Source organism: Esox lucius, chromosome 19, assembly GCF_011004845.1.
Source record: "Esox lucius isolate fEsoLuc1 chromosome 19, fEsoLuc1.pri, whole genome shotgun sequence".
Lineage (NCBI taxonomy): Eukaryota > Metazoa > Chordata > Actinopteri > Esociformes > Esocidae > Esox > Esox lucius.
The window spans coordinates 6941208-6969178 of NC_047587.1; the positions used below are offsets into that span (position 1 = coordinate 6941208).

The following is a 27971-nucleotide window of genomic DNA, read 5'->3' on the forward strand; positions in this document are numbered from 1 at the left end:
GCTAGCCAGATGGTGCCGTTAGCACAAAGACATAGCTCCGGTGACCCTCACTGTTGAATATCACACAGCGGGACATGCCTTCCTTGGGTTAGGCTGGTGGCATTATGTCAGGTTAATCTGTTTCACTGTATCCTTGCCTCTCCAACATCACTTGTTTGGGACTCACCTTTAAGCAGCGACAAATAGGTGAAAATGTTAACCAATCAGTTAACGACGAATAAACATGAACATTTCCCACAGCCCTAAATTTGGATGGCTCAGGTTCAGCCGAACGGCAGGCCTTCCGGTTTCATTTTGGTACACAGTACAGCTAAAATAGGAGTCTGCACTCAAACCCCTCTCACAGACCGAAGACAAAAGGCCTGCCAGTCGTCCCTGTCCATTAAGACACCAAACACTCTCGACGACGATCCCCTGCTGGCTGCAGCTGCGAGGCCGGAGCTGGTTATGGCACCTGCCCCGAAGTGGTGTGCATCCTGCCTACCCGACAACCCCCCCCCCCCCCCCCCCCCCCCCAGGCTACTGTCACAGAGTACGCATCATCCGTGTCCGTCAGGACCACGCGGAGAAAACGCCTGGGGTCTGCCTGGATACCACAGGCACCACAGCACGGCACACCGACAGCATGTCGACCGTATCACGCACGACCCGGCAGGGCAACACGCGCTCCCTGGTGCCGCTACAGAAATCGAAATTCTCAGATTGAGGCTCGGCGGTGGTCTCCGCTTGCTTCCAACTATCCTGGGGACGGGACCTCGGGCCCCACACGTGTCGTCGGGATTGCTGTAGGGCTGCCTGGGGATCTGGGACGCACGGAGCACTGCCATCTAGTGGTTGAAGTGTAACATTTAAATGAGTAGAACAGACATCTTTCGAACGCTATTTCAGCAGTATATAAATTATCGTAACATCTCAAGACAATCAAAAATGACACAATGTTTATCAAAAAAACAACCACTATAGGCCAACTCTTGTAAAAGAACACAGGTTAGTCAAAACAACTTACTCTAGGTCATGGGTTTATTACAGGTTATTTTGACAAATTAAATAAGGCACTTTCACTGGTTCATTTAACAATCAAAAATTAAAATAAAATACTTCAGTACAAAAATAATTAACATTGCATCCAACTACTACTGTAAATACAGTCACACAAACAAAAACATCTGGATGCTGACAAGCCTTTTTTCAATGTAGTTGACATATGCTGGATAATAACCTTATCAATAAACGGCCCTTTAAAACAAGCTAGATTTCAGTGCTGATGAAATTAAAACAAATGGTCCTAGATGAGGGTAAAACTAGCGCAGGTACTGTTGTTTCTAAGTGGCCTCGCTTGGCATGTTAAGATCAAGCGTCATAGAGGGAGGCTAAACCCAATCCAAAATAAACACTTTTGGTGCATTGTTTTCTGTAGGATAAATACAGTTTGTAGTCCTTTGTGGGAAGTGCAGCATCACATCAGAATGCATTAAAGGGGACGATAGACTAATTAACATTGACAGACGTTATTATATTCTCAAATGCAACATTGTTCCGCAGTACCAGCTACTTGTGGATTCACAGAGTTGCAATACTATATTTAAATGTACACAGCTGTCATCTCTATACATACAGGGCATAAAGAGAACTAGTCTAACTTTCTGACACTCAGTGGGATACCAGTGTGGCCTCACTGTGCAGACACTGAAACGCCACACCTGGGAGGTAATGTATTTTAGATTAAAAATAACAACGGATGGTTTTCTAAAAGGAATAACTAGTAAATTAAAATTACATTCAAACCTGAAGACTGTTATTAAAAAAAAACACCCCGTTTCAAATGAAAACAGAGCCCTGATTGTAAATTTTTATATAAAAACAGTTTAGGTATAAGAGGAGTGTTGGTTTTTCCAAGTAGACAAACTCCATACGGACGTGCTGTAATCTCACTCTCCACAGCAACAATGTTCTGTCAAGGTACTTCCTCTTTTACAAGAGTGAGAAACAAAACCAAAGTAAAAACCTAAAACCAAATTACATTCTCATGAAATAACATGTTTTGCATCCCTTTTAGCGAAGGCAATAAGTAAAAAAAAAGTGCTTTTAAATAACAGTCAGATCAACAGTACTGAAGTTCTCTTTCTGTAACTAGAACACCAGCCACACAAGGCTCAATGTTAACCCACTTCCTGCAAGTTCTCCCATGACTGTGGCGCGCCTCATTCTCTGCTCCTCAGAGGATCTCCATTTCCTATGCCTGCTCCTTTATGTCTTTGGGTGGCCTCTCTGGACAACTCAGACTGTACATACGTCTCTGGTGACAGGTGGACATCTTCTGGTTCATCTCAGGATTATTCACTGTCTGCATTGATGTGGCATAAAGGCGATGGGTTGCTCTGCTAGGCAATGGTTGTGTATTTGATGGGATGTCAGGTGTGTGTGTGTTTACTGGAGGTGATCAGGGATGCCTGTATTTCATACGCCAAGTTTGTGTGTATTAGAGGCGTCAGGGGCGTGTACGTCAGAGGGGTGTGTATTACAGAGGTCAGGGGCGTGTACGTCAGAGGGGTGTGTATTACAGAGGTCAGGGGCGTGTACGTCAGAGGTGTGTATTAGAGAGGTCAGGGGCGTGTACGTCAGAGGGGCGTGTATTACAGAGGTCAGAGGAGTGTGTATTAGAGAGGTCAGGGGCGTGTACGTCAGAGGAGTGTGTATTAGAGAGGTCAGGGGCGTGTACGTCAGAGGTGTGTGTATTACAGAGGTCAGGGGCGTGTACGTCAGAGGGGTGTGTATTAGAGAAGTCAGGGGCGTGTACGTCAGAGGGGTGTGTATTACAGAGGTCAGGGGCGTGTACGTCAGAGGGGTGTGTATTACAGAGGTCAGGGGCGTGTACGTCAGAGGGGCGTGTATTAGAGGGGGCAGGGGGGGGTGTATTAGAGGCGTCAAGGGCGTGTACGTCAGAGGGGTGTGTATTACAGAGGTCAGGGGCGTGTACGTCAGAGGGGTGTGTATTACAGAGGTCAGGGGCGTGTACGTCAGAGGGGCGTGTATTAGAGGGGGCAGGGGCGTGTACGTCAGAGGGGCGTGTATTACAGAGGTCAGGGGCGTGTACGTCAGAGGTGTGTGTATTAGAGGCGTCAGGGGCGTGTACGTCAGAGGAGTGTGTATTAGAGAGGTCAGGGGCGTGTACGTCAGAGGAGTGTGTATTAGAGAGGTCAGGGGCGTGTACGTCAGAGGAGTGTGTATTAGAGAGGTCAGGGGCGTGTACGTCAGAGGGGTGTGTATTAGAGGCGTCAGGGGCGTGTACGTCAGAGGGGTGTGTATTAGAGGCGTCAGGGGCGTGTACGTCAGAGGAGTGTGTATTAGAGAGGTCAGGGGCGTGTACGTCAGAGGGGCGTGTATTACAGAGGTCAGGGGCGTGTACGTCAGAGGGGCGTGTATTACAGAGGTCAGGGGCGTGTACGTCAGAGGGGCGTGTATTAGAGGGGGCAGGGGGGGGTGTATTAGAGGCGTCAGGGGCGTGTACGTCAGAGGGGTGTGTATTACAGAGGTCAGGGGCGTGTACGTCAGAGGAGTGTGTATTAGAGAGGTCAGGGGCGTGTACGTCAGAGGGGTGTGTATTAGAGAGGTCAGGGGCGTGTACGTCAGAGGAGTGTGTATTAGAGAGGTCAGGGGCGTGTACGTCAGAGGAGTGTGTATTAGAGGCGTCAGGGGCGTGTACGTCAGAGGAGTGTGTATTAGAGGCGTCAGGGGCGGGGACGTCAGAGGAGTGTGTATTAGAGGCGTCAGGGGCGGGGACGTCAGAGGAGTGTGTATTAGAAGCGTCAGGGGCGTGGACGTCAGAGGGGTGTGTATTAGAGGCGTCAGGGGCGTGGACGTCAGAGGAGTGTGTATTAGAGGCGTCAGGGGCGTGGACGTCAGAGGAGTGTGTATTAGAGGCGTCAGGGGCGTGGACGTCAGAGGAGTGTGTATCAGAGGCGTCAGGGGCGTGGACGTCAGAGGAGTGTGTATCAGAGGCGTCAGGGGCGTGGACGTCAGAGGAGTGTGTATTAGAGGCGTCAGGGGCGTGGACGTCAGAGGAGTGTGTATTAGAGGCGTCAGGGGCGTGGACGTCAGAGGAGTGTGTATTAGAGGCGTCAGGGGCGTGGACGTCAGAGGAGTGTGTATTAGAGGCGTCAGGGGCGTGGACGTCAGAGGAGTGTGTATTAGAGGCGTCAGGGGCGTGTACGTCAGTGTGTGTATATACAGGCTCAGCTGAAGCGTCTATGTGTGAAGACTCTTTGACTACCTGTGTGTCCTCCCGTACCTCTGCCTGTCTTTGGCCCTGGCCCCACTGAGGGGAAGAAAGGTGCTCCGTATCCACGGTGTAACTCCGGCTCAGGGTCCGTTCCTTGTCCCGTGGGGCCCCAGGAAGGGGGCTTCCCTCTGGGCTGGAGCTGATGCTGAACGGCCCACTGCTCCCCAGGGTCTCCCCCCGCCTCAGCCTTCTTCTATCTGAGGTGGGGGAGTTAACTGACGGCACACTGGAGTCTCTGGGAAGACCCTTCTTCATCTGCTGGACTCTGAAAACAACATACATTATCTCAGAAACAGTGGAACACAACACAGCGGTTATATACATACAATTAAAAACCTTTGTTATAAATCCTCAAGATCTGCGGCATTTATGCATCATACAGTTTGTGCTCATAAGTTTGCATAGGTTGGCAGAAATAATGACATTTTGGCAAATATTTTGAAAATATGTCTGATCATGCAAACAAACAGTCTTTTATTGAAGGATAGTGATCATATGAAGCCATTAATAATCACAGAGTTGTTTGGCTCCTTTTTAAAATCATGATGATAACACAAATCATCCAAATGGCCCTGAGAAAAAGATTACATACCCTTGAATGTTTGGCCTTGTTACAGACACACAGGTGGAAATGGCAATTAAAGGTGAATTTCCCACACCTGTGGCTTTTTAAATTGCAATTAGTGTCTGTGTATAAATAGTCAATGAGTTTGTTAGCTCTCACATGGATTAACTGAGCAGGCTAGCAGCCCAGCTGAAGAAAAAATGCCCCAAAGCATGATGCTGCCACCACCATTCTTCACTGTGGGCATGGTGTTCTTTGGGTGATGTGCAGTGTTGTTTCTGCACCAAACATACCTTTTGGAATTATGGCCAAAAAGTTCAACCTTGGTTTCATCAGACCATAACACATTTTCCCACGTGCTTTTGGGGGACTTGATGTTCGTTTTTGCAAACTTCAGCCGGGCTTGGATGTTTTTCTTTGTAAGAAAAGGCTTCCGTCTTGCCACCCTACCCCATAGCCCATTCATATGAAGAATATGGGAGATTGTTGTCACATGTAGCACACAGCCAGTACTTGCCAGAACCTGCAGTTCCTTTAATGTTACTGTAGGCCTCTTAGTTTTCTTCTTGTCTTTTCAAAAATTTCAGAGGGACGTCCAGTTCTTGGTAATGTCTCTGTTGTGCCATATTTTAATGAGTAGCGTCTTCACTGTGTTCCGTGGTATATCTAATGCTTTGGAAATTATTTTGTACCCTTGTCCCGACTGATATCTTTCAACAATGAGATCCCTCTGATGCTTTGGAAGCTCTCTGCGGACCATGGCTTTTGCTCCGAGATGCAACTAATAAAATGTCAGGAAAATCCTACTAGAACAGCTGAACTTTATTTGTGATTAATCAGTCACTTTAAATGATGGCAGGTGTGTAATGACTTCTATTTAATATGAGTTTGAATGTGATTGGTTAATTCTGAACACAGCCACGTCCCCAGTTATGAGGGTGTGCACACTTATGCAACCAGGTTATTGTAAGGTTTTTATGTTGAATTTTTCCCCCTTGAAGATTCCAGTTTGTTTTTCAATTGAATTGTTCATATTACAGGTCACATTAAAAGTAGAAAAAGTTCTGACGTTACTTATCTTTGTCTCATTCTTTTTATATTCACTGTTTGGAGAGGGGTCAACAAGGCCTATAGTGAACAGAATACCATCCACACTGTGAAGCATGGTGGTGGCTCATAGATGTTTTGGGGGTGTGTGAGCACAAAAAGCACAGGGAATCTTGTGAAAATTGATGGCAAGATGAATGCAGTATGTTATCAGAAAATACTGGCAGACAATGTGCATTCTTCTGCACCAAAGCTGCAGATGGGACGCTCTTGGACTTTCCAGCACTACAATGACCCTAAGCACAAGGCCAAGTTGATACACAGTATTAAGAACTAAGGGTATGCAGAATTTTGAACTGGGGTCAGTTCATTTTTTTCCTTTGTTGCCATGTTTTGTTTTATGATTGTACCATTCTGTTATGACCTACAGTTGAATGTGAATCCCATAAGAAAGTGTTGTTTCAAAAGGACCAAATAGTGTTGTAAAGAACTTTAGAGCAATTGGTGTTAAAACTGTTCCCTGAATGGCCTTCCAGCCCAGGGAAGGACCGCATACGAGCTGTAACTGTAATTCAAGTACGGACTGCCTTTCACACGGGACCAACCTGTTTATGGACTGGGCCAGCTTCTGACGCCTGCCGTTTGTATCTCGTTGGGGCTTTAGTCTCTGGACAAAGGAGTGGGCTAGAAACGAAAGGGAAGAAAGCGTGAAAAAACAACAACACACTGGCTCCTCCCATAACAGCACCACCAGACCACAGGCATGAGTTGTAATTTCTGTAATACAGTAGCCATATTTGGGTGTTGAAAACCCAATAATTCGAGCAATAGCAGTAGGCACATAGCAAGCAGCTACTGGAGGCCATGAGTTAGACGTGGTATGTCTGTACCTTCACGCTCTAGCAGGTAGGTGGTCAAGGAAAAACAGTGGCTGGTGGAAATACTGGCTCTCTTACCCAGAGCCCCCTTGGGCACAGAGAGCATTTTGATTGGTTCAGCATCAGGGGACAGTCCAGATGCCTTCTGAAGACTCCTCAGGATCTCAGTGTTCTGTAAATACAATTCATCTTTAACTTAATGTCTGAACTCATTTTTTTATGTAGCTGATAACACAGCAACAGGCCACACAGTCCTGAGTATGTGTAAATCGACTGGGTTTCTAAAGGCTGGGTAGTATTGTCACCTTGCCCCCGGTCTCCGTTGCACAGTCCAGGGCTGTCCTCTGTCTCTTGTTCCTGATGTGGACCTGGGCCCCGGCCTGCAGGAGCAGCTCCACCAGGGCCAGGTGTCCTCCCCTCACAGCTTCGTGCAGGGCCGTGTTCCCCTGGTTGTTTGCCAGGTTTACTGAAGCATTGCTCTGGGCCGTCACAACAAAGACACGCTCTCCTGAGTTCTGGCTCCAAATATATGGCCTTTTCATAAACACTGACCGTAATCAACAACTAGTCAGGTGATTCCTCTTTTATCATTTCACCCACTTCTTGGTCTCTGACAGCTAGAAATAACTCTCTGATGCACCATATTATCCCTCCAATGTTAGTGGGGGCCAAAAATAAGCACCCCATATTTGAGCTGGAGAGATGACGTTGGCCTGTGTGACCACCAGGGGGCAGCAGTGGTGTATATATTACCCATCAGGTGGATGGCATTTGAGTGCGTGTGTTCACCTGCAGCAGGATCTCGGCTGTGTCCAGATGACCTCGGAGGCAAGCGTGGATCAGAGGGGTGTTTCCGTAGTGATCCTTTTTGTTCAGCTTGGCGTTGCACTCCAGCAGTGACGCCACCACCTGAACATGACCAACGACATTGACTCCGTTTGTTGCACGGAGCCCAGTGAGGTCGGTCGCAAACACAGACAAGAGCGCAGCCCCGCGGACCCACCTGTATGTGCCTGTTCTGGCTGGCCAAGTGCAGCGGAGTGGCGCTCAGGCAGTTGCGTGCGTTTACGTTGGCCCCGTGGCGGCTGAGCAGGGACACCAGCGCCGTGTGGCCGTGAAGCGCTGCCACGTGGAGGGGAGTGAAGCCATCCGCACTGCTGCTGTTCACACCCAGACCGCTGGCCTGCAGGCAGGACAACTTCTAGAGGCAACACGCACACGCACGCACGCACAAGAAGGAAGATCAAAAACAGACAGACACAAGACTTATAGCCAGGGACGTCATGAGACATTCAGCAAGGCTTCAGTCCTTCCAGCTTTAGGCCTTTGTGGTACACTGGCAGTGTGTGGAGGGCTCGGGTGGAGGGGGTCAGGAATGAGAGGCGAGGCTGACCTTCTGTGTTGGCCCACACTGTGGACACTGGCACAGCGGGTGGCAGAGCTCAGTCCAGGACGGCGCCCGGGCACCCTCCTCTTCGGGTTCCTCGTCCAACCACTCCAGCAGGTACCGGACCATCTCCACGTCTCCGTCCGCAACCGCGCGCAGCAGCTTCTCCACCTGGACACGAATCGCCGTGGGAAACTAGCCGTTAGAAAAAGCCACAAAAACAGGCAGAAACATTGAGGGTGCAACTCCGCTCGGCCCGGGTCGGCCCCGCCCGGGGCCACGGCACTAAACGCTCGGCTCACCTCTTTGTGTCGGACCCTGTCGCAGTCCGGCTTGGCCTCAGAGCCCTGGGAGGTGGTACTGGAGACGGAGGAACGGCGACTGCTGCCGTGCGACCCCTGGGGGGAGCGGTTTGGGGACTGGGGAGGCGAGCCAGACGGGGAGACCGAACGCATTGTCAATCAGCTAAACTAACCACATACTCGTAGTATAGGCTGCACGGAGCAGAAACAGTTCCCAGGAATACTGAGGTGGGGTTTTACAGATCGGCTGCCATAGACTAGAGTTAAAATGCTTCTGGTTCCAGTATTGAGTAAACTCTCTCTTAATCGCTCTGTAATGATGAAATCTGACTTACATCACTGCTCTCTCTTTTGCAAGAGCTGTTGTGTGTCTCCAGTAGCATCAGAATCTGGAAAGCACATACACAAGCAAGCACACGCACCTCATTAGAAGACACACTTGAAGATACATAGGACAAAGCTATATAAGAGGATTAAGTCACTAAACAATCAGGCTCATTTTATGGAAAAGTTGTAGCCATGTTGTGATCCTCTTACAAAGACCTTTGTTCCAAATACCCTAACCTGGTACATGGAATGGTGTGATATTATTAATCCCCATGGAATTCAAGCCCTCACATCGGTTCAACAGATTAAAACATATTCAGGACCAACCCCCGGACTCACCTTAGAGTTGAGGGCGCACTGCAGTGGAGAGTCTTTGGCCTTGTTGTAGACGGCGGTGCTGGCTCCGTTCTCCAGCAGCACCTCCATGATGCCCTCGTAGCCCCATCGGGCCGCGATGTGCAGCGGGGTGTCCCCCTTGTCGTTCTGGATGTTCAGGCGGCACGTATGCAGGTCGTAGTACACCAGCGCCTTAACACACTTTGAACCAGACAGGAGAACACCGTCAGAACCGTCTCCTCCAGCCCACCGTGGAGAGAGAGACAGCCGGCGCAGGCCGCCGCCGTCGGTTACCGTCATCCTCCACATTCCCAACCTGCAGTCGCTTTGAACGCCACGCCCCGGGCTACCCAGGCCTCAGCCCCGCCCGTCAGGCTGGCGAACGAACGTGCAAGGCGGGGGGCCGCTGAAATCACCCGGCGGGAACGTTAAGGCCCGGCATCTAAAACAGGAGGAACTAGAGACAGACTTACATCCTCGTGTCCGTACATACAGGCGAGGTGCAGCGCGGTGTTGCCATTGTTGTCCTGGGCATCGGTGTTGGCCTTGTAGTGCAGGAGGAGCAGCTGCAGTACACACCGGAAAGGAAGGAAGAACATTTCACATTGCGGAGCGGAACTGCAAGAGGGTCGGCAACCCGAGGAAAAGAGTTTGCACTGCAGTCAGATGTCCATGAGGCTCTGCCTCCCTACGCATCCACACTTTAACTCTAGAACCGCCAAAAGTTTGGAATTAAAATAAAACTGCCATTTTGAAAGCTACACCCTCCTCCTGCCATGACTTTTTCTAAATAGGCGTATATTACATTGTTCAGTTGTCGGGACTCTAAACTGACGCCACATTTAATCACGCCACTTAGCGTTGGTACCCAAGCTCTAATCACCCCACACTGAATGCACAAAGTCAATGATTGAATGCGTGAATACTCCCAGATGAAGGATCAGAGCCTTGAATAAACTTACAAATGAAATACAAGATTTCCATGACCATTCAGAAACGTAATTAGGCTATGTTTGAAACATAATACAAACGATATAGGCTACTTATCACGTTACTGTTTTTCAATTGGAGATTCAGCTAATGTAAAAGATCCATCAAATGTAAATCTACAAAATGTATTACGCAAAATAATTATTCACAAAACAAAATACCAAGGATATTGTTTACCACCAATTAGCTATTCAAAGTTATTACAAGTTACTGTTTTTAATTCAGGAGGGAAAGAGAAACTAAATTGCACACACATCCTATTGACTCTCTTTGAATTTTCTCTGATTATTTTACAGCAGTTTAAGATTCTACAAATGCATTAGGCTAAATAATTATTCACAGAACAAAATGTAGACTTTTTAGAATTTAGATTTGTTTTGACGACGACCCAGTAGATGAACTGATGCTCTGGCTGTATGGTGATGCTGCGGAAGAGAACGTCCGTGCTAATAGGAACGATTCGTATGCTAATGACGCCAAACAGCGTTGGGCTCTGGCGGTTACTGGGGGTCTGAAAGGCCTGGTGGTTCTAGTGTTAAATAGTGCAGACAGATGGAAAACTCTGCTGTTCTGTCTCTCAGCAAGTCGGTTAACCTCAGCTGCTCCCCGGTCAGCGGCGGAAATGAGAATGTGCTCAGTCATATTAACCTGTTAAAGGAGAGGTTGAAAACTAAATAAGGCATCCTTTCTCACCGTGACTCCCTGGTAGCCCTTCTGACAGGAGAGGTGTAGGGGTGACAGGGCATGGTAGTCTGTGGCGTTGACCAGAGCTCCCTTAGACACCAACAGGTCGATCAACAGGGAATGACCTGACACAGCGGAGAGAGAACGACCTGAATGACCTGACACAGCGGAGAGAGAACGACCTGAATGACCTGACACAGAGGAGAGAGAACGACCTGAATGACCTGACACAGCGGGGAGAGAACGACCTGAATGACCTGACACAGCGGGGAGAGAACGACCTGAATGACCTGACACAGCGGGGAGAGAACGACCTGAATGACCTGACACAGCGGGGAGAGAACGACCTGAATGACCTGACACAGCGGGGAGAGAACGACCTGAATGACCTGACACAGCGGAGAGAGAACGACCTGAATGACCTGACACAGCGGAGAGAGAACGACCTGAATGACCTGACACAGCGGAGAGAGAACGACCTGAATGACCTGACACAGCGGAGAGAGGTTCACCACTTCATTTGGTCAGGAGATATGAAGGCGGGGTGTAAAGCAAACTAAACGGGGGTTGGGTATTCCATACTCTACCTTTGGGGGTTAGTCCCAAGGCCTCCTTCAGGTATTTAGTGACATTACTTACCACAGATAGCAGCGACATGAAGGGGCGTGTAGCCTCTATCGTCTCGGGAGAAGGGAGTCACAATAGATGGATCATTCAGTCTTCTGTAAGAGCCAACAGCAAAGAAAAGGGAAATGAAACTGCAATCAGGCAAACACAAAGACAATATGACTCCTCTATATGGAGAGAGAAAGTGAATCTGAAAGGAAAAGTAACTGATTCCTATTACAATTTTGTGTGTGCAAGTGTGTGTGTGTGTGTGTCTCCGTCCGTCCATCCGCCCCCGTCCGTTTCCGTCTGTCCATCCGTCCCCCTCCTTCTGTCCGTCCACTTACCCAGAGACCCTGAGCTCACAGTGGTCACAGGAGCAGAGTGGGTGACACATTTTGATCTCGTCCTCGTCACTCTCGTTCTCACTCAACATTCGCTGGACTTCGGCTTCATTCCCATCGGCAATGTGCTGCAGAACAAACAGATGGTTAGAAAAGCTCAGCATGGACACACAACAAACAGTATCACAGTTAAAAAGGAGTTTAATATGACACAATTAAAATGTGACGTAGTAAAGCGTCCATAAGTAGTAGAAGCATGAATCCCAGTATAGCCGTCCTCCTTCTTATAATAAGGCTTCTCACCTGAAACAGACAGTCTATGGGGGTAGCAGCGTTCTGGGACAGCAGGTTCAGCTTTTGAGTGAAACGCACCTTGTCGTTCAGATCCCCTGAGCCCTGCAAATTACAGACAGTCACTTTGTTAGATTTGACTGTGTGGACATAACTCTTTACGCGTTGTACTAACTTGGGGTAATTTCAATCAAGTTCAGTCTTTCAGTTAGACCAACGCGCTCGGCTAGGTTTTCAGTGAGACCAATGTAGTCTGCCAGGTTCAGTTAGTACAATGTGCTTGATGATAGATTAAGCCCATTTCTCTGTTTTGAGCAAGACCGGTGCCAATGTTCTGTCCTCACCATGCGTCCCGGACTCAGGTTGAGGTTGCCTTGGCTGATGAACTCTATGGCGGCCTCAAATGATGTCAGGCAGTAGCTCAACTCGTCCTTGGTGGAGTTACAGAAATGGAAGTTCTTGATGTAACTCAGGTTGGCCATCCTAAAGGAGCATGTTAGTTTAACACTTTTTAACCCTAGCTGTTATTAATTTGTTCATTAAAGTTTCATGAATGAGAATGGCCTTTATTCGCTAACTACACATAAATATTCCCAGAATTGTACTTGCCGTAAAAGGTGGAATCCATTAATGAGTAGGTTTCATTACCAGGACAATGTAGTAATTATTTGAGCATCAAGTCATTTTACAGTCAGTGGCATTAAAAGGTAAAAGGTTTGAAGTTCACAATTTCCTCACCAATTTGGGATTTCAGTCTTCACAAGTAAGTACAGAATCACAGACAGCAGGTCGTCAGCACATACAGCCTCTATGCTCACTGGGGAGGAAGAATGAGGGACATGAAATGAAGTATTAAATGACGGCGGTTTCTGTCTGCGATGTTCAGCACAAGAGCATAGAGGAAGCTAAAAATGAGGCTCTTAACTAAATCCTACAAAGAGGCCAGTGTAACTTTACAGAGTTGCTTTGTTGATTCTCATATAGAACGCCCACACTGTCAGGGCAACCAGAGACACTCGGCACCTCTGTCCTTCTCGTTTAGGCTTTTAAATTGGCAAATTGGCTGTTTGGCCAACAGACATTAGGAGAAGGTCGCTCCACTCCAAAGAGACAGGGCCAGGCTGTTACATGTCGAATGAGGTTGGATTTCCAAAACAAACTAGACAAGCACATTAGGCCCTAACAGTTGGGATATTGTTCTGTGGACTGTGTTTATGCAGAGTTAATGATATTACCAGGCAGGGAGTGAACAGACAAAACACCACCGCACAGAGAGGGGATGTTGTGTGGGGCAGGGCAGGGCAGAGTTCAGTTTATCTACAGACCCTGACCTTTACAAGGCTGTTTAGAGTATTGGAAGGTAATACATGCTTGCTGAATCCAAAAAAATAAATAATGTCCAGGGGCCAAAACAAGAGAGACAGATTTGCATGGTACCAAAACATTCTATGCAACCATGGAAACTGCTACTACAACATAAGAGACAGACAAGCAGACAGGCAGACGCAGACAGGAAGGCAGGCAGACCTACCTGCGTGGCATGGAGACAGACATGTAGACCGACCGACATGTACACAAACAGGGAGGCACGTAGACCGACCGACATGTACACAAACAGGGAGGCACGTAGACCGACCGACATGTACACAAACAGGGAGGCACGTAGACCGACCGACATGTACACAAACAGGGAGGCACGTAGACCGACCGACATGTACACAAACAGGGAGGCACGTAGACCGACCGACATGTACACAAACAGGGAGGCACGTAGACCGACCGACATGTACACAAACAGGGAGGCACGTAGACCGACCGACATGTACACAAACAGGGAGGCACGTAGACCGACCGACATGTACACAAACAGGGAGGCACGTAGACCGACCGACATGTACACAAACAGGGAGGCACGTAGACCGACCGACATGTACACAAACAGGGAGGCACGTAGACAGATCGACATGTACACAAACAGGGAGGCATGTAGACCGACCGACAAGTACACAAACAGGGAGGCATGTAGACCGACCGACAAGTACACAAACAGGAAGACCCACCTGTGTGGCTGGGAGACTGCATTATGATGAGAGCTACCTTCCTGAGGCACAACAATTTGTGTAGAGGGGAGGTGCAGCGGTTCAACTGGCTGAGCTCTCTCTTAGCCCGGGGGATATTTATACTGCATGTCAGACCGTAGGGAATACAACAGGTCAAGTTAATACTGGTACTTTACAGTAGTCACAGACAGGAGGGAATACAACAGGTCAAGTTAATACTGGTACTTTACAGTAGTCACAGACAGGAGGGAATACAACAGGTCAAGTTAATACTGGTACTTTACAGTAGTCACATACAGGAGGGAATACAACAGGTCAAGTTAATACTGGTACTTTACAGTAGTCACAGACAGGAGGGAATACAACAGGTCAAGTTAATACTGGTACTTTACAGTAGTCACAGACAGGAGGGAATACAACAGGTCAAGTTAATACTGGTACTTTACAGTAGTCACAGACAGGAGGGAATACAACAGGTCAAGTTAATACTGGTACTTTACAGTAGTCACAGACAGGAGGGAATACAACAGGTCAAGTTAATACTGGTACTTTACAGTAGTCACAGACAGGAGGGAATACAACAGGTCAAGTTAATACTGGTACTTTACAGTAGTCACATACAGGAGGGAATACAACTGGTCAAGTTAATACTGGTACTTTACAGTAGTCACAGACAGTAGGGAATATACTAGGTTATGGTGGTGTAGTAACTGGCCAGGGCCTGATTAGTTTGTCAAAACTAACCAAGCTGGGGGACAGAAAAGTTACTTTAGTTAGTACTTTAGGTTAGGAGTAGCCTAGAGTAATTTAACTAAAATGTCCTGCAGACCAACATAAATGGGTGTGTGCTTGGTATCTCGGCCACTCCTGGGCTAGGGGGTATTGACTGGAAACTGGCAAATGTGCTGCTATTGTCTATAGACACAGCAGGACAGGATTTCACATCAGACCAATGCGATACATCAGGACTACGGTATTAGAGATGCAATAAGAACAATACGGTGAGGCCCTTTGGATGGTTTACAGACTCAACGTTGCACAGAGTATCTCACACAGCACTAATAATGCTCACATATTCTCACTTTGTGAATAACAAACCTGAATTCAGATTTGACCCCCAGGTCCTTCTGCTGAAGATCCTGCAGACCTCTGGTTGTTTTGTTGAAGGCAGCATCCTATTGGCAAGGGAATAATGAAGAGGCATCAGCCCATCTCCCTGCATAAGGACTTTGATATTTTATATTTCAAGTAGACCCAGGCTGGATTTTAAGCACATACCTGGCTGGCTTCAAGTGATCCCACAAAGTTAAAGATTAAGTCATGGATACCATGATGGATATACATCTGAAAAAGAAGAATACCTATCTCTGATGAAATGTACCGAGAACCAGAAATAAAAGATACAAATACTTAAATGAAGTTCAAAAAATGCATCGGTCCATTTAAGCGGTCATGTTGAAACAGTTGTGTGGTTGGTGGTCTCACCTCCACAGCCTGTTTGAGGAGAGTCATCTGGAGCTCCTGTTTGGCCAGCACTTTCTGACAGACGCAACATTTAACCAATCAGATGAATCTCTCAGAAGCAGCACCAGGAAATAGGCATGAAATAAAAAGGGGGGGGACGGGGACGTAACTCACCAGTCTGGAGTCTCTCAACAAGCACTGAAGACATTTTGTATAGAGGGCATTCACTGAGTCCTGTGGGGGAGAGGACAGTCACCATTCACCACAGAGTTACACAGGAGAAAGTATGTTATAGTATTGCTATATGCAGGGTACTGCACAACTATTGTGCCCTTTGGTAAAGAGGAGCAAAAAAAAGGCTAAAGCCTAAAAATATCAGATCTCCACTATTAGGGCTACAATAAACTCAACTGGAGCTGCCTGGAAGAGGGCCCAATTGTATTTTGTCCCAAGCACAGTAAAGACGACAGTTTGAGAGGAACACAATTCTCTGGGTAACACAGTTGGTGAATTACACAATCTGGTTGAATCGCCAAGTCGGCAAAACTACAATCAGGCATGACCTCAATGCCAAAAAGCAATTTCAACATCTTGCGAGAAGAAACCCTGTATTTTATGTTTTAAGAATTCCAGTCACAGAACCTGGTACCAATCAAAGTCCCAGTGACGTTCAGTTAACACCTGGCACGGACGTCTACGTCCTGAAGAGACAACAGCTTTTACTGTGGCAGCGTTGCACTAGCCAATATGGTATAGCGGCCATTTTCTTGCATAGTATAGTCATTGTTTTACACAATGGTGTACACACAATATTACTGTATAGTGTACTAATGCATGTGGACAGATACGTGAGCCTGAGATTCTGTATGCTAGTGTGTCGTCAGTACACGTCATTACAAATGTTTTGCTCCCTGCTGACTTGCCCATTAACAGAACGCCTAGAATGTTCCGGCGCCAGTCATCCTTGCGGTTGGTGGACCGGGGGTATACTGGGCACCAAAGGTTCTGTTATAACGTCATGAATGCATCGTCCAGCCTCTCTTACGTCCAGGACCTCTCTCTGGGTTAGCGGATTGTCAGTGAAACAGTTACAGCCAGTATACAGATGCGGTTGGCATGGGTCATGCCTCTACACTAGCCTGTCCAGAGTAATAAACCCCTTATCCAGGCACATTAAAGTACCGTAAATATCAGTTCTCCCCAGAAGTGTCAGATGGGTTTGGGCGGCCTGGACAGACGGGGTGCTTACGATGTGGTGGCGCAGTCCCTTCCTCTCCTGCTCTTTAAAGGAGTGGCAGAAGCTGCTGACGAACTTGTCCAGTTTCTCGGCGTGGCGGCCCAGGAACTCCCGGACGTCCTCCACATTCTTCAGACAGTACGGGGCCGGGCTGGGGCTCGCCTCCACTGGGGATGAACGACAGGAACAGAGAAGCGAGATGGTTGACCGACTGAGGACAGACTAATATCGGAGGCAGTGGGTGTTTGTGCTCGGTTCATAAAGCGGTCTAAATAACACATTCACTTCGAGCTCTTGTGATTTGTAGAAGAGCAGTGCCTACCTGGGCTTTGGTCTGCATCGATAGGCCGGGCAATACAGAGGACGCTGTAGCTCTGCTCCTTCTCATTGTAGAAGGTCTCTTCAAACAAAATGGTTACGTTGGCCGGGGCCTGAAACCCCGCGCCAAGCCTCACCTGGCTGTCCTTGATGGTCAGCTCCTGGCAGAGAAAAAGACGGGGAACACACTCAGTGCCCTCTGTCAGAGCGGAGGAGAACCAACCAAAGGCTTTAGTCAGCCATAAAAGAAATGAAGTGGCCAGATGTTTTGGTGAGGCGTCATGTTAAACTAGAAGACAAACATTGCAATGTCTCATTGTAACAGCGTAATAGCCTTACAATCAAGAGATAATTAAGTAAGCGATAGTAAATGAGGTAGCATGGTATATAAGCAATCAGGTATGAGTGGGTGGGGCATATGGCCAACATTCCAAAGCTAAAAGCTGTTCTCAGTCAGGACGTATTGTGGGGTGCCTGGATCCAGCACTTAGCTATGGTATACTGGCCATGTACCAAACCCATGAGATGTCATATCTCTACAAACTGGGATGTACTACTAGTGGTATGAGAGCCAAGCATTCAGGATTATATATTCTATATAAATAAAGGTGTAATGGAGACTACCTTCCCATCCACAGTCTGATATCCTCCTCCAGAGGGCTGTAACACGTAGGTTTCAAACTGGGCTGCTGTGTATGTACCAAGTGTTAGACTTCCACGACACGGCACTAAAATCTGAAGCACAGAACATCATCATCATCATCTTCATCATGTTTATTGTGACTCAGAATTATTCCAAAGGTTTCAATGGTAAGGTTTATACACCAAAGGCCTTCTTAACTTACTGCAATAGCTTGGGCTTGTTACATTTGTATTATGAGCAGGCTTAGTAGCCAGTGCTAACACTCAACCCAAAACTAACAACATTACCATGTATAAAAACAATTAGAATTTGGTCAGAAAATTTTTATTGTGTTAAAATGTATATTTAAGTGAGACAGTAGATGCTCTTATCAACATCACCTTAAAGTAGCGAGGGCTTAAATTTTCATACAAGGACCCCACGAGACTCAAAACCACAACCCTGCCGTTACAAGTGCCATATTCTTACCACGCAAGTTCCCTAGGATGTGAGTTATAGCTGGAATAGGTACTGTGCATTTCCCTGCATTCCTGCACCAGCCAATTACACACAACACGCACACTATGGGAACAACTGAGATATAGGAAGGCACCACAGTGGTCAGTCACTCACAATGCCATGTAGCTCTGCAACTCTGCTGCACAGGTCAGGCCTCTGCTTCTCCAGCGCCAGGTAAAAAGGATTCTTCTGGAGGTTCTCATCATACACAGCCATAAGGAACTGGATCTCTGGCTCCTATGGAGGACGAAGAGGATTTGCATTAACCTGCAGGGAAAGATTCCACTTCGGCTGACGAAAAAAAACTAGAGATTGAGCAAAGGCTGGACAGAGAACATGTTAGAGTTTAAACTGTGTAGGTATCCGGGACAAACGTAGAGCGAAAACAAGTCTTACAAGAAATGGTCTTGGAAGGCATCCTGCAACTGAGATGCCGTTAATGCAATCTTCTCCACTTGTTGCACTTCCGCAAAAACTTTACCAGTGGTCACATGCATGCTGGAAACATGGGTTGCGCCGAAGAGAACAAAAGAGAATATAGATCCAGCTAGGTCCAGAGCCCCCCCCCCCCCTTCCAGAAGCATCTGATACGACTGCAGATCCTCCCTCAAGTGCTGCTCTTTCTTCCTCAACCAAGCCAGCTGCCTCTCAGCTGAGCTCGTTGACGTTCTCGGGAAATGAAATGACCAAAGATGGTCTCACCTCATTAATTTCCAGGGTGGAGATGTTGTGTAGCACTTGACACAGTTCCTCTCCAGTTCCACTTCAGTTCCTCTCCAGTTCCACTGAAGCGGACTGAAAGACGCTCACAGAAGTCTCTAAAAACGCCATGGAAACGTCAAGGGGTCTCTCGTGACTATCACTGTCAAAGTGCATGGGTCAAATGTCAGAAAGAGGCCGACAAACTTGACCTACACGGGAGGTCAGACAAGAAGCTTCTGCTCACAAATACTGGCACCCTTGCACTTTATGAAAGAAGAGAGGATATTCAGTAATGATTTGGGGTTACTTTGCGGTCTCTAACATTTGGTGCCTTGAACATCTACACAGCATCATGACATCAGAAAAATACCAAGGCATTTTGGAGCAATGTCAAACCAACTGTAAGAAAGTAGAGTCTCTATTAAATGATCCCAAAGACAAAATGCTGGACGGTTCTGATGAGACCAACAATGAGTGCAGAGCTAAATCCTTTTTAGTCATTATGGCCAAAGGCTTTCCAGAGTGTCAATCATTTTGTCAATGCCTTTTCTGTTTATTTTCATACATTACATATTGCAATATTCAGTTCTGAATCAAAAACAATGGTTCGGTAATATTAATAGTTAAATCATTCTGGTGATCAGATACTACTGTCAATTTCAACTTATTTTAGAGACAATGTTAGTTAATTGAATAAAGAACAGGGGTGTCAATACTTTTAACCAAGACGGTACATACATGGTGGGACACTGTCCAGGAGAATCATTATGAATGAATTCACATGACCTGTTATTATCATTACACAAAGGCTACGCAAACTTACCTGTCACACTACCTGCCTTGTTAGACTCCAAGTCAGGATTGTCTCTAGCAAAGAAAAGTTCCCTAGAGCTGTAGGCTCAGTTTTTAATGGAGACAGGTTAAGCTTATTTCAGAACTAAAGAAGCAGCTCAATTAAAACTGTTCAGGTAGTAGCCAGTCTTGACATCTAAAATACCTCTAAAATTCACATCATGAGCAGATATTTAGCTGTGGCATCACATGTTCTTCTGCCATTTTCAGTTGCAAGACTCCAATTACTCCATTGGTACAACATACAAAAAACATCATGGGACTTCTTATCCACAAAATGGAAGTAAAAAAGAATGATATCCATTTAATTCCAATCTCTTAATCTGATAGCCATATCCTCAGGCTACTAGTTCGCCACAAGTAAAGACAACTGGATAAGCGAAGACCAACAACGGAATCTTTATGAATTGAAGAAATGACAGCGCCACGGCAGGAGACCAATCCCATTTCAGGCCAGCCTCGTTGGTGTGTGACTGGGCTTCGTGTAGCTGCAGCTCAGTGTCATTGTGAAGACCGCAGACCACCTCTAGCCTGATCCCATATTGCTCCCTGTCTGCTGGGCTATCAGATAGATGCTGCCTGCTGACCTGACACCCAGAAGAATGTGCCATGTGACTAGTCTGCTGGGTCTGAACCACCTCGTTGGGGAGGGGGGGACCTCTCTCTCCCCTTCACACTCGTGACTGGTGGGAAGAACAGCTCTGAACAGATTTTCTGGAACCAAACAGAAAGTCCACTTGAGGCAAGTCCATGCCAGCATTGCATGAGTGAATGAGAAGAGTAGATTGGGGCATGGGATCTCTTGTGAGCAATGCTGACAGATGGACAGTGAGACACTCTCTTTCACCTGGCCATGTTAAGATGTTTGGTCACACGTACATTCATCTTCTCTTGATCTAAGAGTAAGAGGTTCTACACTACTCTGGTTTTAAATCTGTGAGAATCAAACTTGTCCACAATAATAAAACATTTGTAATAAGTGTTTTAAAAACAGACAAACCACTAACCAAGGAGGGCCAAGCTTACTATCCGAAAGCTTAATTTGAATAGACACCCAGAACACACTTGCCATTTTATTTGCTGGGCTTTTGCTAGTAAAGATTAAACTACTGTTAAAAATAGCCACATCCTCTCTATGTTCTGTATGGCTCCACAGGATTAGGCAGATTTATCGTGAGAGAGCTTAAATACCAACAAGTGTCTTCAACCTGTTTAATCTGTAATGAAAACACCTGTTAGAGAGCAGTCACCTTGCATAGACACAAACTGCCCATTTCGGTCAACTGATTTTGGGCAATACCACAGTAAGAGTAATTCATATTTCAGAAGGAAAAACTTTTACTTTGCACCCGGTTTGTTCCTGTAGGATGGCCCTTTTACAGCCTGAGTAGAAGATGGGTCTAGAACAAACAATAAATCTCAGGCAGTTGAAAAGACAAAATGACCACCTGAGGCTGGAGCCCTGCCCGAAGTGACAGGTCATGATACAAGCCCTATGTTATAACATCTAATGGTGAATAGACGGTCAGTATGAAAAACAGGATTGACAATCAAAAATGTTTTATACTTACTGATTCAACTGCATTCAAAACCAACAGGCTTATCATTTCCTCTGCCAAGGCTATGGCAACATTCGCAGAGTCATACACTTGTTTTACTTCCCCAACAAAGCAAGCATCATCAACCTCTCGAACATCCATTATGGTGTTTTTTTATGCAGAGTGGCATACACAGGCCAGCACCAGCAAAAACAGAGACTTCCTCAACTGACCAATACATCATATCATACACAAGCAGGGTAATATGAAACGTTGTGCCAGCCCTCATGACAACAGGAACACGGAGTAGATTGTGACTATCATGTGCTTGTCCAGCAACAATAAAACAATTGAAATTCATATAATGACATTTATCCCACAGATGATGTACAAAACTGGATATTTCTTGTGAGGCCAGAAATCAGATATCAAGGATGACAGTCTTAATTAGTGCTCTAAAACATCAATACCAAAATGAGATGTCTAATCACTTAATGAGCCATGATTTAAACCAGGGGTATTCCAAAGCAGTTGGGTTTGATATCTCTCATTACTATTGCTAACTTCTAAAAGTATAGACAACAAAGCTAATAGATATGGTAGTATTCAGTCTGGGAGATTTCTCTCATTCAAATATCTTCACCGCAAATACTGAAACGATTATCTTACTACGGCGCTAAGAATTAGCTACCAGAACATCTTCGCTCCTTAGTGCGTGTTCCTTCAAAGATTAACGCATATCTTCTCACCGAAGTAATGTGTGGATTTCAGTGTACGTGGATGTGTGTGGACTCCCATCATCTTCTAGGGCGGGCCGAAAAAAAACTTTCTATAGCAGAGAAATCCCTAGAAATTAAGGAGCCAAATGAACGACTCCGTTCGCAAATGGGATTCGGTTCCCAACGTGAGCCATTTAAAAGAGAGACGCTCGTTAGCGAACGCCCCATCGCTACTAGCGGCAGACGGGTGTCGAGTAGCTGACGTCCCGTACGGATAACAATGCCGCGAAAATTAGGAATACAAGAAAATTAAGAGCACAAGAGACGGCCTGTTGCTGGCAAACATGAGTAATTTCCTCCAAGCCATTCGGGATATTTTATTTCATTACTATTTTGCTACAAACATTTTCCCGCCAGTGCGGCGGATAGCCTACTGAGATTTACACGCGAAACGGTAAATCTACCCGCATTTGGCGATTCGCGGGTATTAATTTCGCACCATGCTCATGGCCTAATAAAGCAAGGTGGTATGGTGTCTATATTGTGAAAAATGAGCCAGAATGAGTCAAAACATAAAAGGAAGCAAGTTTGAAAGGTGTTGTTTACATACATATAGCAGAGGTGGAGGTCTAAAAAGTGAAATGCTTGGGTTTCAGATCCTAAACTAAAATTAAGCTACTCATGAAAAAAGGTAGAGGAAGTCCACACGAATTTACAAAACACAATGTTTTTCAGTGATCCAAAGTGTAGTTTGCATGTGAATACCAGCCCAAGTAACATTGTGGCAAAACCCCCAAATCTGGTAAAAGGACATAAATGAAATGTGACCAGTATTCAGCACCAGTTTTTGAAATGAGTAAGCGTGGTTGTATGAGTTTGAGTGTGATAACAGTCTGTCCCCGTCTGGTGTGTGTTGGGTGTGTGTGTGTTACTAAATCATGATGCATGCTCAGTGCGGAAGTGCGCAAAAGGCTCTCAATCTCTAACGGTGCAGATCAGATTACTGGGCACATTTTTCAGTCTTTGTTCTGGTTGTGATGCTCATTTACTAGGTCTGCTAGATGGATCAACCCATGGCCTTAGGGGTCCATGTGGAGTTGGGTTGCCTTATCACTCCACACTGAGGAGTAAATATCAGGGAGGGATGCGGATGGTGACCTGACCACCCTCTGAACATTGATAGATAGATGTTCACATTAGGTCTAACTCAATAGAATAGCCTACCATTTATTTTTAAAAAGACAATGCATCCTTCAGAAAATGTGTCTCATTGGTTCAATCAGTTATCCACACTATACAGTACAGCGCACATTATGGGTTGGTTTGTACTCCTACATCTTTCTCCTCTCAAACAAGTGCCTATTGTAACCAATATCACATGCAGTGTGGAGTATGAGTCAGTCCAGCTCACACCCATTAACACAAGACTCAAAGCAAAAATAGATTTTAGACTATTAGTAGTGGTTTTCTATAGGCAGTTAGACGAGCCTAACCAACTGTTCACCTGACTGCCGATCAGTCCAGATATCCTCATTAAATAGACATCGGCTAGCAAATTAAATGTTTGTTTTCTCATTGACATCCAGGCCTCCTCCAAGCCTTCTAGATACATGTTAACGGTTTAGCCTACAGGTTATTACGTTTATTTACTTTCCAAAAATAACTTCCTTTGCAGGAACAATGTACTTCTAATAGGCCTATAACATATTCAGAACTGCACATACCCAAATGATAAATTCACCTGTTGACAAACAGCCTATTCATCAGCATCAGTTAAACAGCCAACAAATTGTTGGAGAACAAGAATACCAGATTTAGCAATTTCACAGAATTTTAGATCTAAGGTAACAGGTATGATTTATGTGACGTGGCCCTGGACCAGCCTCAAAAAGCCTGTCATGACGTCCATAGTGAGTGCTTTCGGGGCCGTAGTCATTCATCTTTGCATGGAACTACGATGCACATGATCTTGAAGCAGGCAAGACAACCGACAGGGAGGTTAAACATGACCAAAAACACTCCTGTGGGCTGATGTGTGGGTACTCTGACGATGCAACTAGGCATGGCCTTCGGGCCAACATCCGGGCACGTATCAACATGCATTACAAATAATAAAATAAATAAAAACACTCAGTGGCTAGTTTGTGAGGGACACTACCCGTCGACTGCACTTACAGACAGTGGGTCGAATTGCCATGAACTGATTTTTAAGACAACACGGCATTAAGTTACTTTTGGATCAAAGAACGGTTCAAACAAGTAACCCAACCGACTTAGTGTTGTATGATCGTCAGCTCCAGCGGACATGCAAACTCTGGACAATTCAGCAGTGGAAAAACACTACCTGGTCCAACAAATCCCATCCCCGTTGTGTTACTGCCATGACAGTCAGGATGCCCTAAACAAGATCCCAGCGACAAGTCCTGCCTGGTGTCCACGGTACAGGTTGGTGGCAGTGGTGTAACGCTGTGGCAAAGGTCTTCCTGGCACACTTTAGGTCCCTCTGTACAAATTCAGCCATGTTTGAACAACGCAGCGTACCTGAACATTTTTGCTGACCAGGTACACCCTTTCACGGAAAGAGTTAATTCATTGTCTAATTAATTGTAGCCCACCTAATAACCTGTGAATATTGGCATGTATATATTCTACCTGCTTTCATTACCTCATAACAGCATAAAGCACAATGTGTGATTATGTCCATGCCTTGACACAGCAACTCTCAGACTATTGTTCTGGACATGTTTATGCTTTATTAGTCAGGGAAGTGAGGAAAGAGGCAAGTTTTTGCTGAAAGAGCAGTTGGCAGGATTCCAACAGGGGCAGCCCTATTCCTCTTCAATTGTTTGTAATGAGAACCTTCGAATATATCCTGTTATTGCAGAGAATGGTTCTTTTGTTACGCCATGAGCTTTTCACCTCAGTTGTCTTTCGGCAGTTCTCCAGCATCTGTCATTACCATACGGTTGCAGCTTTGTTACATGTTGCTAACCTCTTGCTTTCATTCCAAAGCACCACAGCAAAAACCACCACATTCAAGACTATACAACTAAACCTACAAGGCCTCTCAGATCTGTGCATAATTATTGATAATTGTACCATAATCGCATCTTGACCGGCAGCAAATGCATGAGTGAGACTGTATTTCCTATAAAGCTATCTTTACTTGACTTAAATGTCTAAACACATGAATATGAACAAAAGTACCAGCAGTATACAGCAGGTATACACCAGTCAGACATAACATTATGACCACCTGCCTAATATTGTGTAGGTCCCCCCTTTGCAGACAAAACAGCCCTAACCCATCAAGGCATGGACTCCACTAGACCTCTGAAGGTGTGCTGTGGTATCTGGCACCAAGACGTTAGCAGCAGATCCTTTAAGTCCTGTAAGTTGCGAGGTGGGGCCTCAATGGATCAGATTTGTTTTTCAAGCACATCCCGCAGATGCTCGATTGGGTTGAGATCTGGGGAATTTGGTGGCCAAGTCATTGTTGTGTTCCTCAAACCGTTCCTGGACCATTTCTGCTTTGTGGCAGGGCGCATTATCCTGCTGAAAGAGGCCAATGTCATCAGGGAATACTGTTGTCATGAATGGGTGCACATGGTCTGCAACAATGTGCAGGTAGGTGGTACGTGTAAAAGTAACATCCACATGAATGGCAGGACCCAAGCAGAAGATCGCCCAAAGCATCACACTGCCGGCTTGCCTTCTTCCCATAGTGCATCCTGGTGTGTGTTCTCCAGGTAAGTGACACACATGCACCCAGCCATCCATGTGATGTAAAATAAAACGTGATTCATCAGACCAGGCCACATTCTTCCATTGCTCCGTGGTCCAGTTCTGATGCTCACGTGCCCATCGTAGGCGCTTTCGGCAGGGGTCAGCATGGTCACCCTGACTGGTCTGCGGCTACGCAGCCCCACATGCAACAATGAGCCTTGGCCATCCATGACCCTGTCACCAGTTCACCTATTCTCCTGCCTTGGATCACTTTTGATAGGTACTGACCACTGCAGACATGGAACACCCCACAAGTGCTGCAGTTTTGGAGATGCTCTGACCCAGTCATCTAGCCATCACAATTTGGCCCTTCGCTCAGATTCAAATTCGCTCAGATTCTTATGCTTGGCCCTTTTCCTGCTTCTAACAGATCAACTTTGAGAACAGAATGTTCACTTGCTGCCTAATACATCCCACCCACAGTCAAGTGCCATGATAACAAGATTATCAGTGTTATTCACTTCACCTGTCAGTGGTTTAGAAACAATTGACCTTATTGTGTAGAAACTCAAAACAGACTCAGGCTTTATAGGCTATGTGTAAAAGTTAAGTTGGTCAGTTCTACCAAATACTTTTCATAGATATTTTCTATACGGGCTACTAGTGCGCTCTTCCCATATGCCTAACCACTGTATTTATAACCTTTTTGTACAGTTGTAGGGTTAGAAATGGCCAGGGACCTCACAACATTTAAGTGTATTCATTGAGATTGCATACTGATTATTTATGCAATTCACTGTTCTAAACTCTGTTCACTAGCTCCCTCCTGCAGTGAGACCAAAAAAATATATAACCATGGAAAAAGAGATTTGAACAGTCATGGACATTTGTCTGAAAGCCAATTGAATTTACAATTTAAAAGATGAAAAGTAGACGTAGGAAAAATACAGATATAGCACAACAATAGTATTGCCCTACAATACAAAATAGATTCAAACCACAATATTTGACGGTTTCCACTACAGACCAGCCTGCCCCAACCCCACAGTGTTCTTCTGCCTGAAGCACGACAGTTGAGCCTGTCTTTCCAAGAACCCCCCGAAGATACTGTTACGTCCGGTACCCCAGAGGAACTAAAATGCCCAAGGTCAAGTGAGAATCAACACTTGACATAGCACAGATATTCAGTTGCACATAAGGGCTGAAATTGAAGCATTTCACCTGCTAACTAGCAAGTGACAAGTACATTTCAATTAGACTGTGATTTGTAATGTGTGCAGTAAGACGTGACGCTGCCTCAATTAAGTAAATAATTTCAAAAGTGGACTGAAATCTGGCCTGTCACAACTCTAAGACAACGTTGAAATCCGATAACAGCTTCCCAAATCCAGGTAAACAACGTCGCAGAAAACGAGTACTTTCTCTGCTAATTCGACATCGTCCAATCCAATTCAAGCAAAATGATATACATTGAAATACATTGCAATACATTGAGTAAAATACGCTATGTACAGGTCCCAGTGCCAAATGTTTACATTCGCTGAAGAAAGCTAACGTTAGCTGCGTATCTAGTACTACAACAATGTTAGCTATAGTATAACCACAACCGCATGCTCATCTTTAATACAAACGCCATGACAATCCAACCTACCTCTTCTTTATCTGCTAAACACTCCGGAATGGCATTTCAAAATGCACTTCCTCGAAAGACATGCAGTAAACAGAAGACAGTCTACCATCCACCGATGACTGTCACGGTAGGTCTGTCCCTACCGGTCTCTCTAACTTGATGAACAAACGTCGAGTAGTCCAGTCAACCAATCAGATGAACGTTCATGTAAACCAACCCATAACGTTTATTGTAGCAGAAATTAAAAGTAACTAAAACGAATCTAATGTGAATTAAATGGCTGAGAGGTTCAACAGTACTGGCTATTGAACAGAAAATGACACGCTAATTTTAAGAATACAGCTTGAGACTGTAACAGAAAGCGACTTCATTATTTTGTATCTGCATACCGCCGCCGCGTGGAGGGTTCTGTGTATGGTACTGGCCAAAAGCGAAAGGGTTCTGTGTTTTATCCATCCACGGAGTCTATTGTGCTGTCGGCGTTATTTTCATCGGAGTCACCGTCAGTTCGGCCGCGTGCCTTTGGAGACCGGCTAGGCAACCCTGGC

The 27971-nt window shown here is 45.9% G+C and overlaps 1 protein-coding gene across 5 annotated transcripts; it reads right to left on the minus strand.

Moving 5' to 3' along the window:
• Positions 1 to 1002: 1002 nt before the first annotated feature.
• Positions 1003 to 27575, minus strand: ankrd27 (ankyrin repeat domain 27 (VPS9 domain)). Of its 5 annotated transcripts, XM_034288319.1 has the most exons (28): positions 27445 to 27575; positions 18371 to 18493; positions 17740 to 17850; positions 17120 to 17276; positions 16810 to 16964; positions 15735 to 15794; positions 15582 to 15635; positions 15375 to 15440; positions 15195 to 15271; positions 14097 to 14218; positions 12775 to 12853; positions 12381 to 12519; positions 12049 to 12141; positions 11749 to 11873; positions 11435 to 11517; positions 10805 to 10920; positions 9595 to 9687; positions 9125 to 9322; positions 8794 to 8847; positions 8459 to 8575; positions 8163 to 8327; positions 7773 to 7970; positions 7559 to 7678; positions 7075 to 7248; positions 6782 to 6941; positions 6497 to 6575; positions 2807 to 4544; positions 1003 to 2511 (listed from the first exon to the last, which is right to left on the minus strand). In XM_034288319.1, the coding sequence occupies exons 2-28, from the start codon at positions 18470 to 18472 to the stop codon at positions 2458 to 2460; spliced, it is 4689 nt and encodes a 1562-aa protein (XP_034144210.1). In that variant the 5' UTR covers positions 18473 to 18493; positions 27445 to 27575; the 3' UTR covers positions 1003 to 2457. The 5 variants fall into 5 exon arrangements, with proteins under 5 accessions (XP_034144210.1, XP_028970970.2, XP_028970968.2 ...); XM_029115137.2 differs by having other exon boundaries at positions 1003 to 4544; positions 7773 to 7967; positions 27445 to 27574; XM_029115135.2 differs by having other exon boundaries at positions 1003 to 4544; positions 27445 to 27574.
• Between the last annotated feature and the right edge of the window lie 396 nt (positions 27576 to 27971).

What these genes read in the sequence shown, in the direction of transcription:
- ankrd27 (XM_029115135.2), bottom strand. Translation starts at nt 18,472, where the DNA reads ATGGCTGTGTATGATGAGAACCTCCAGAAGAATCCTTTTTACCTGGCG. An exon ending in AGTGTGGGCCAACACAGAAG is followed by an intron (nt 7,971 to 8,162) that starts GTCAGCCTCGCC and finishes TGTTGCCTCTAG; the next exon opens with AAGTTGTCCTGCCTGCAGGC. An exon ending in CTACCTGCTAGAGCGTGAAG is followed by an intron (nt 6,576 to 6,781) that starts GTACAGACATAC and finishes TTTCGTTTCTAG; the next exon opens with CCCACTCCTTTGTCCAGAGA.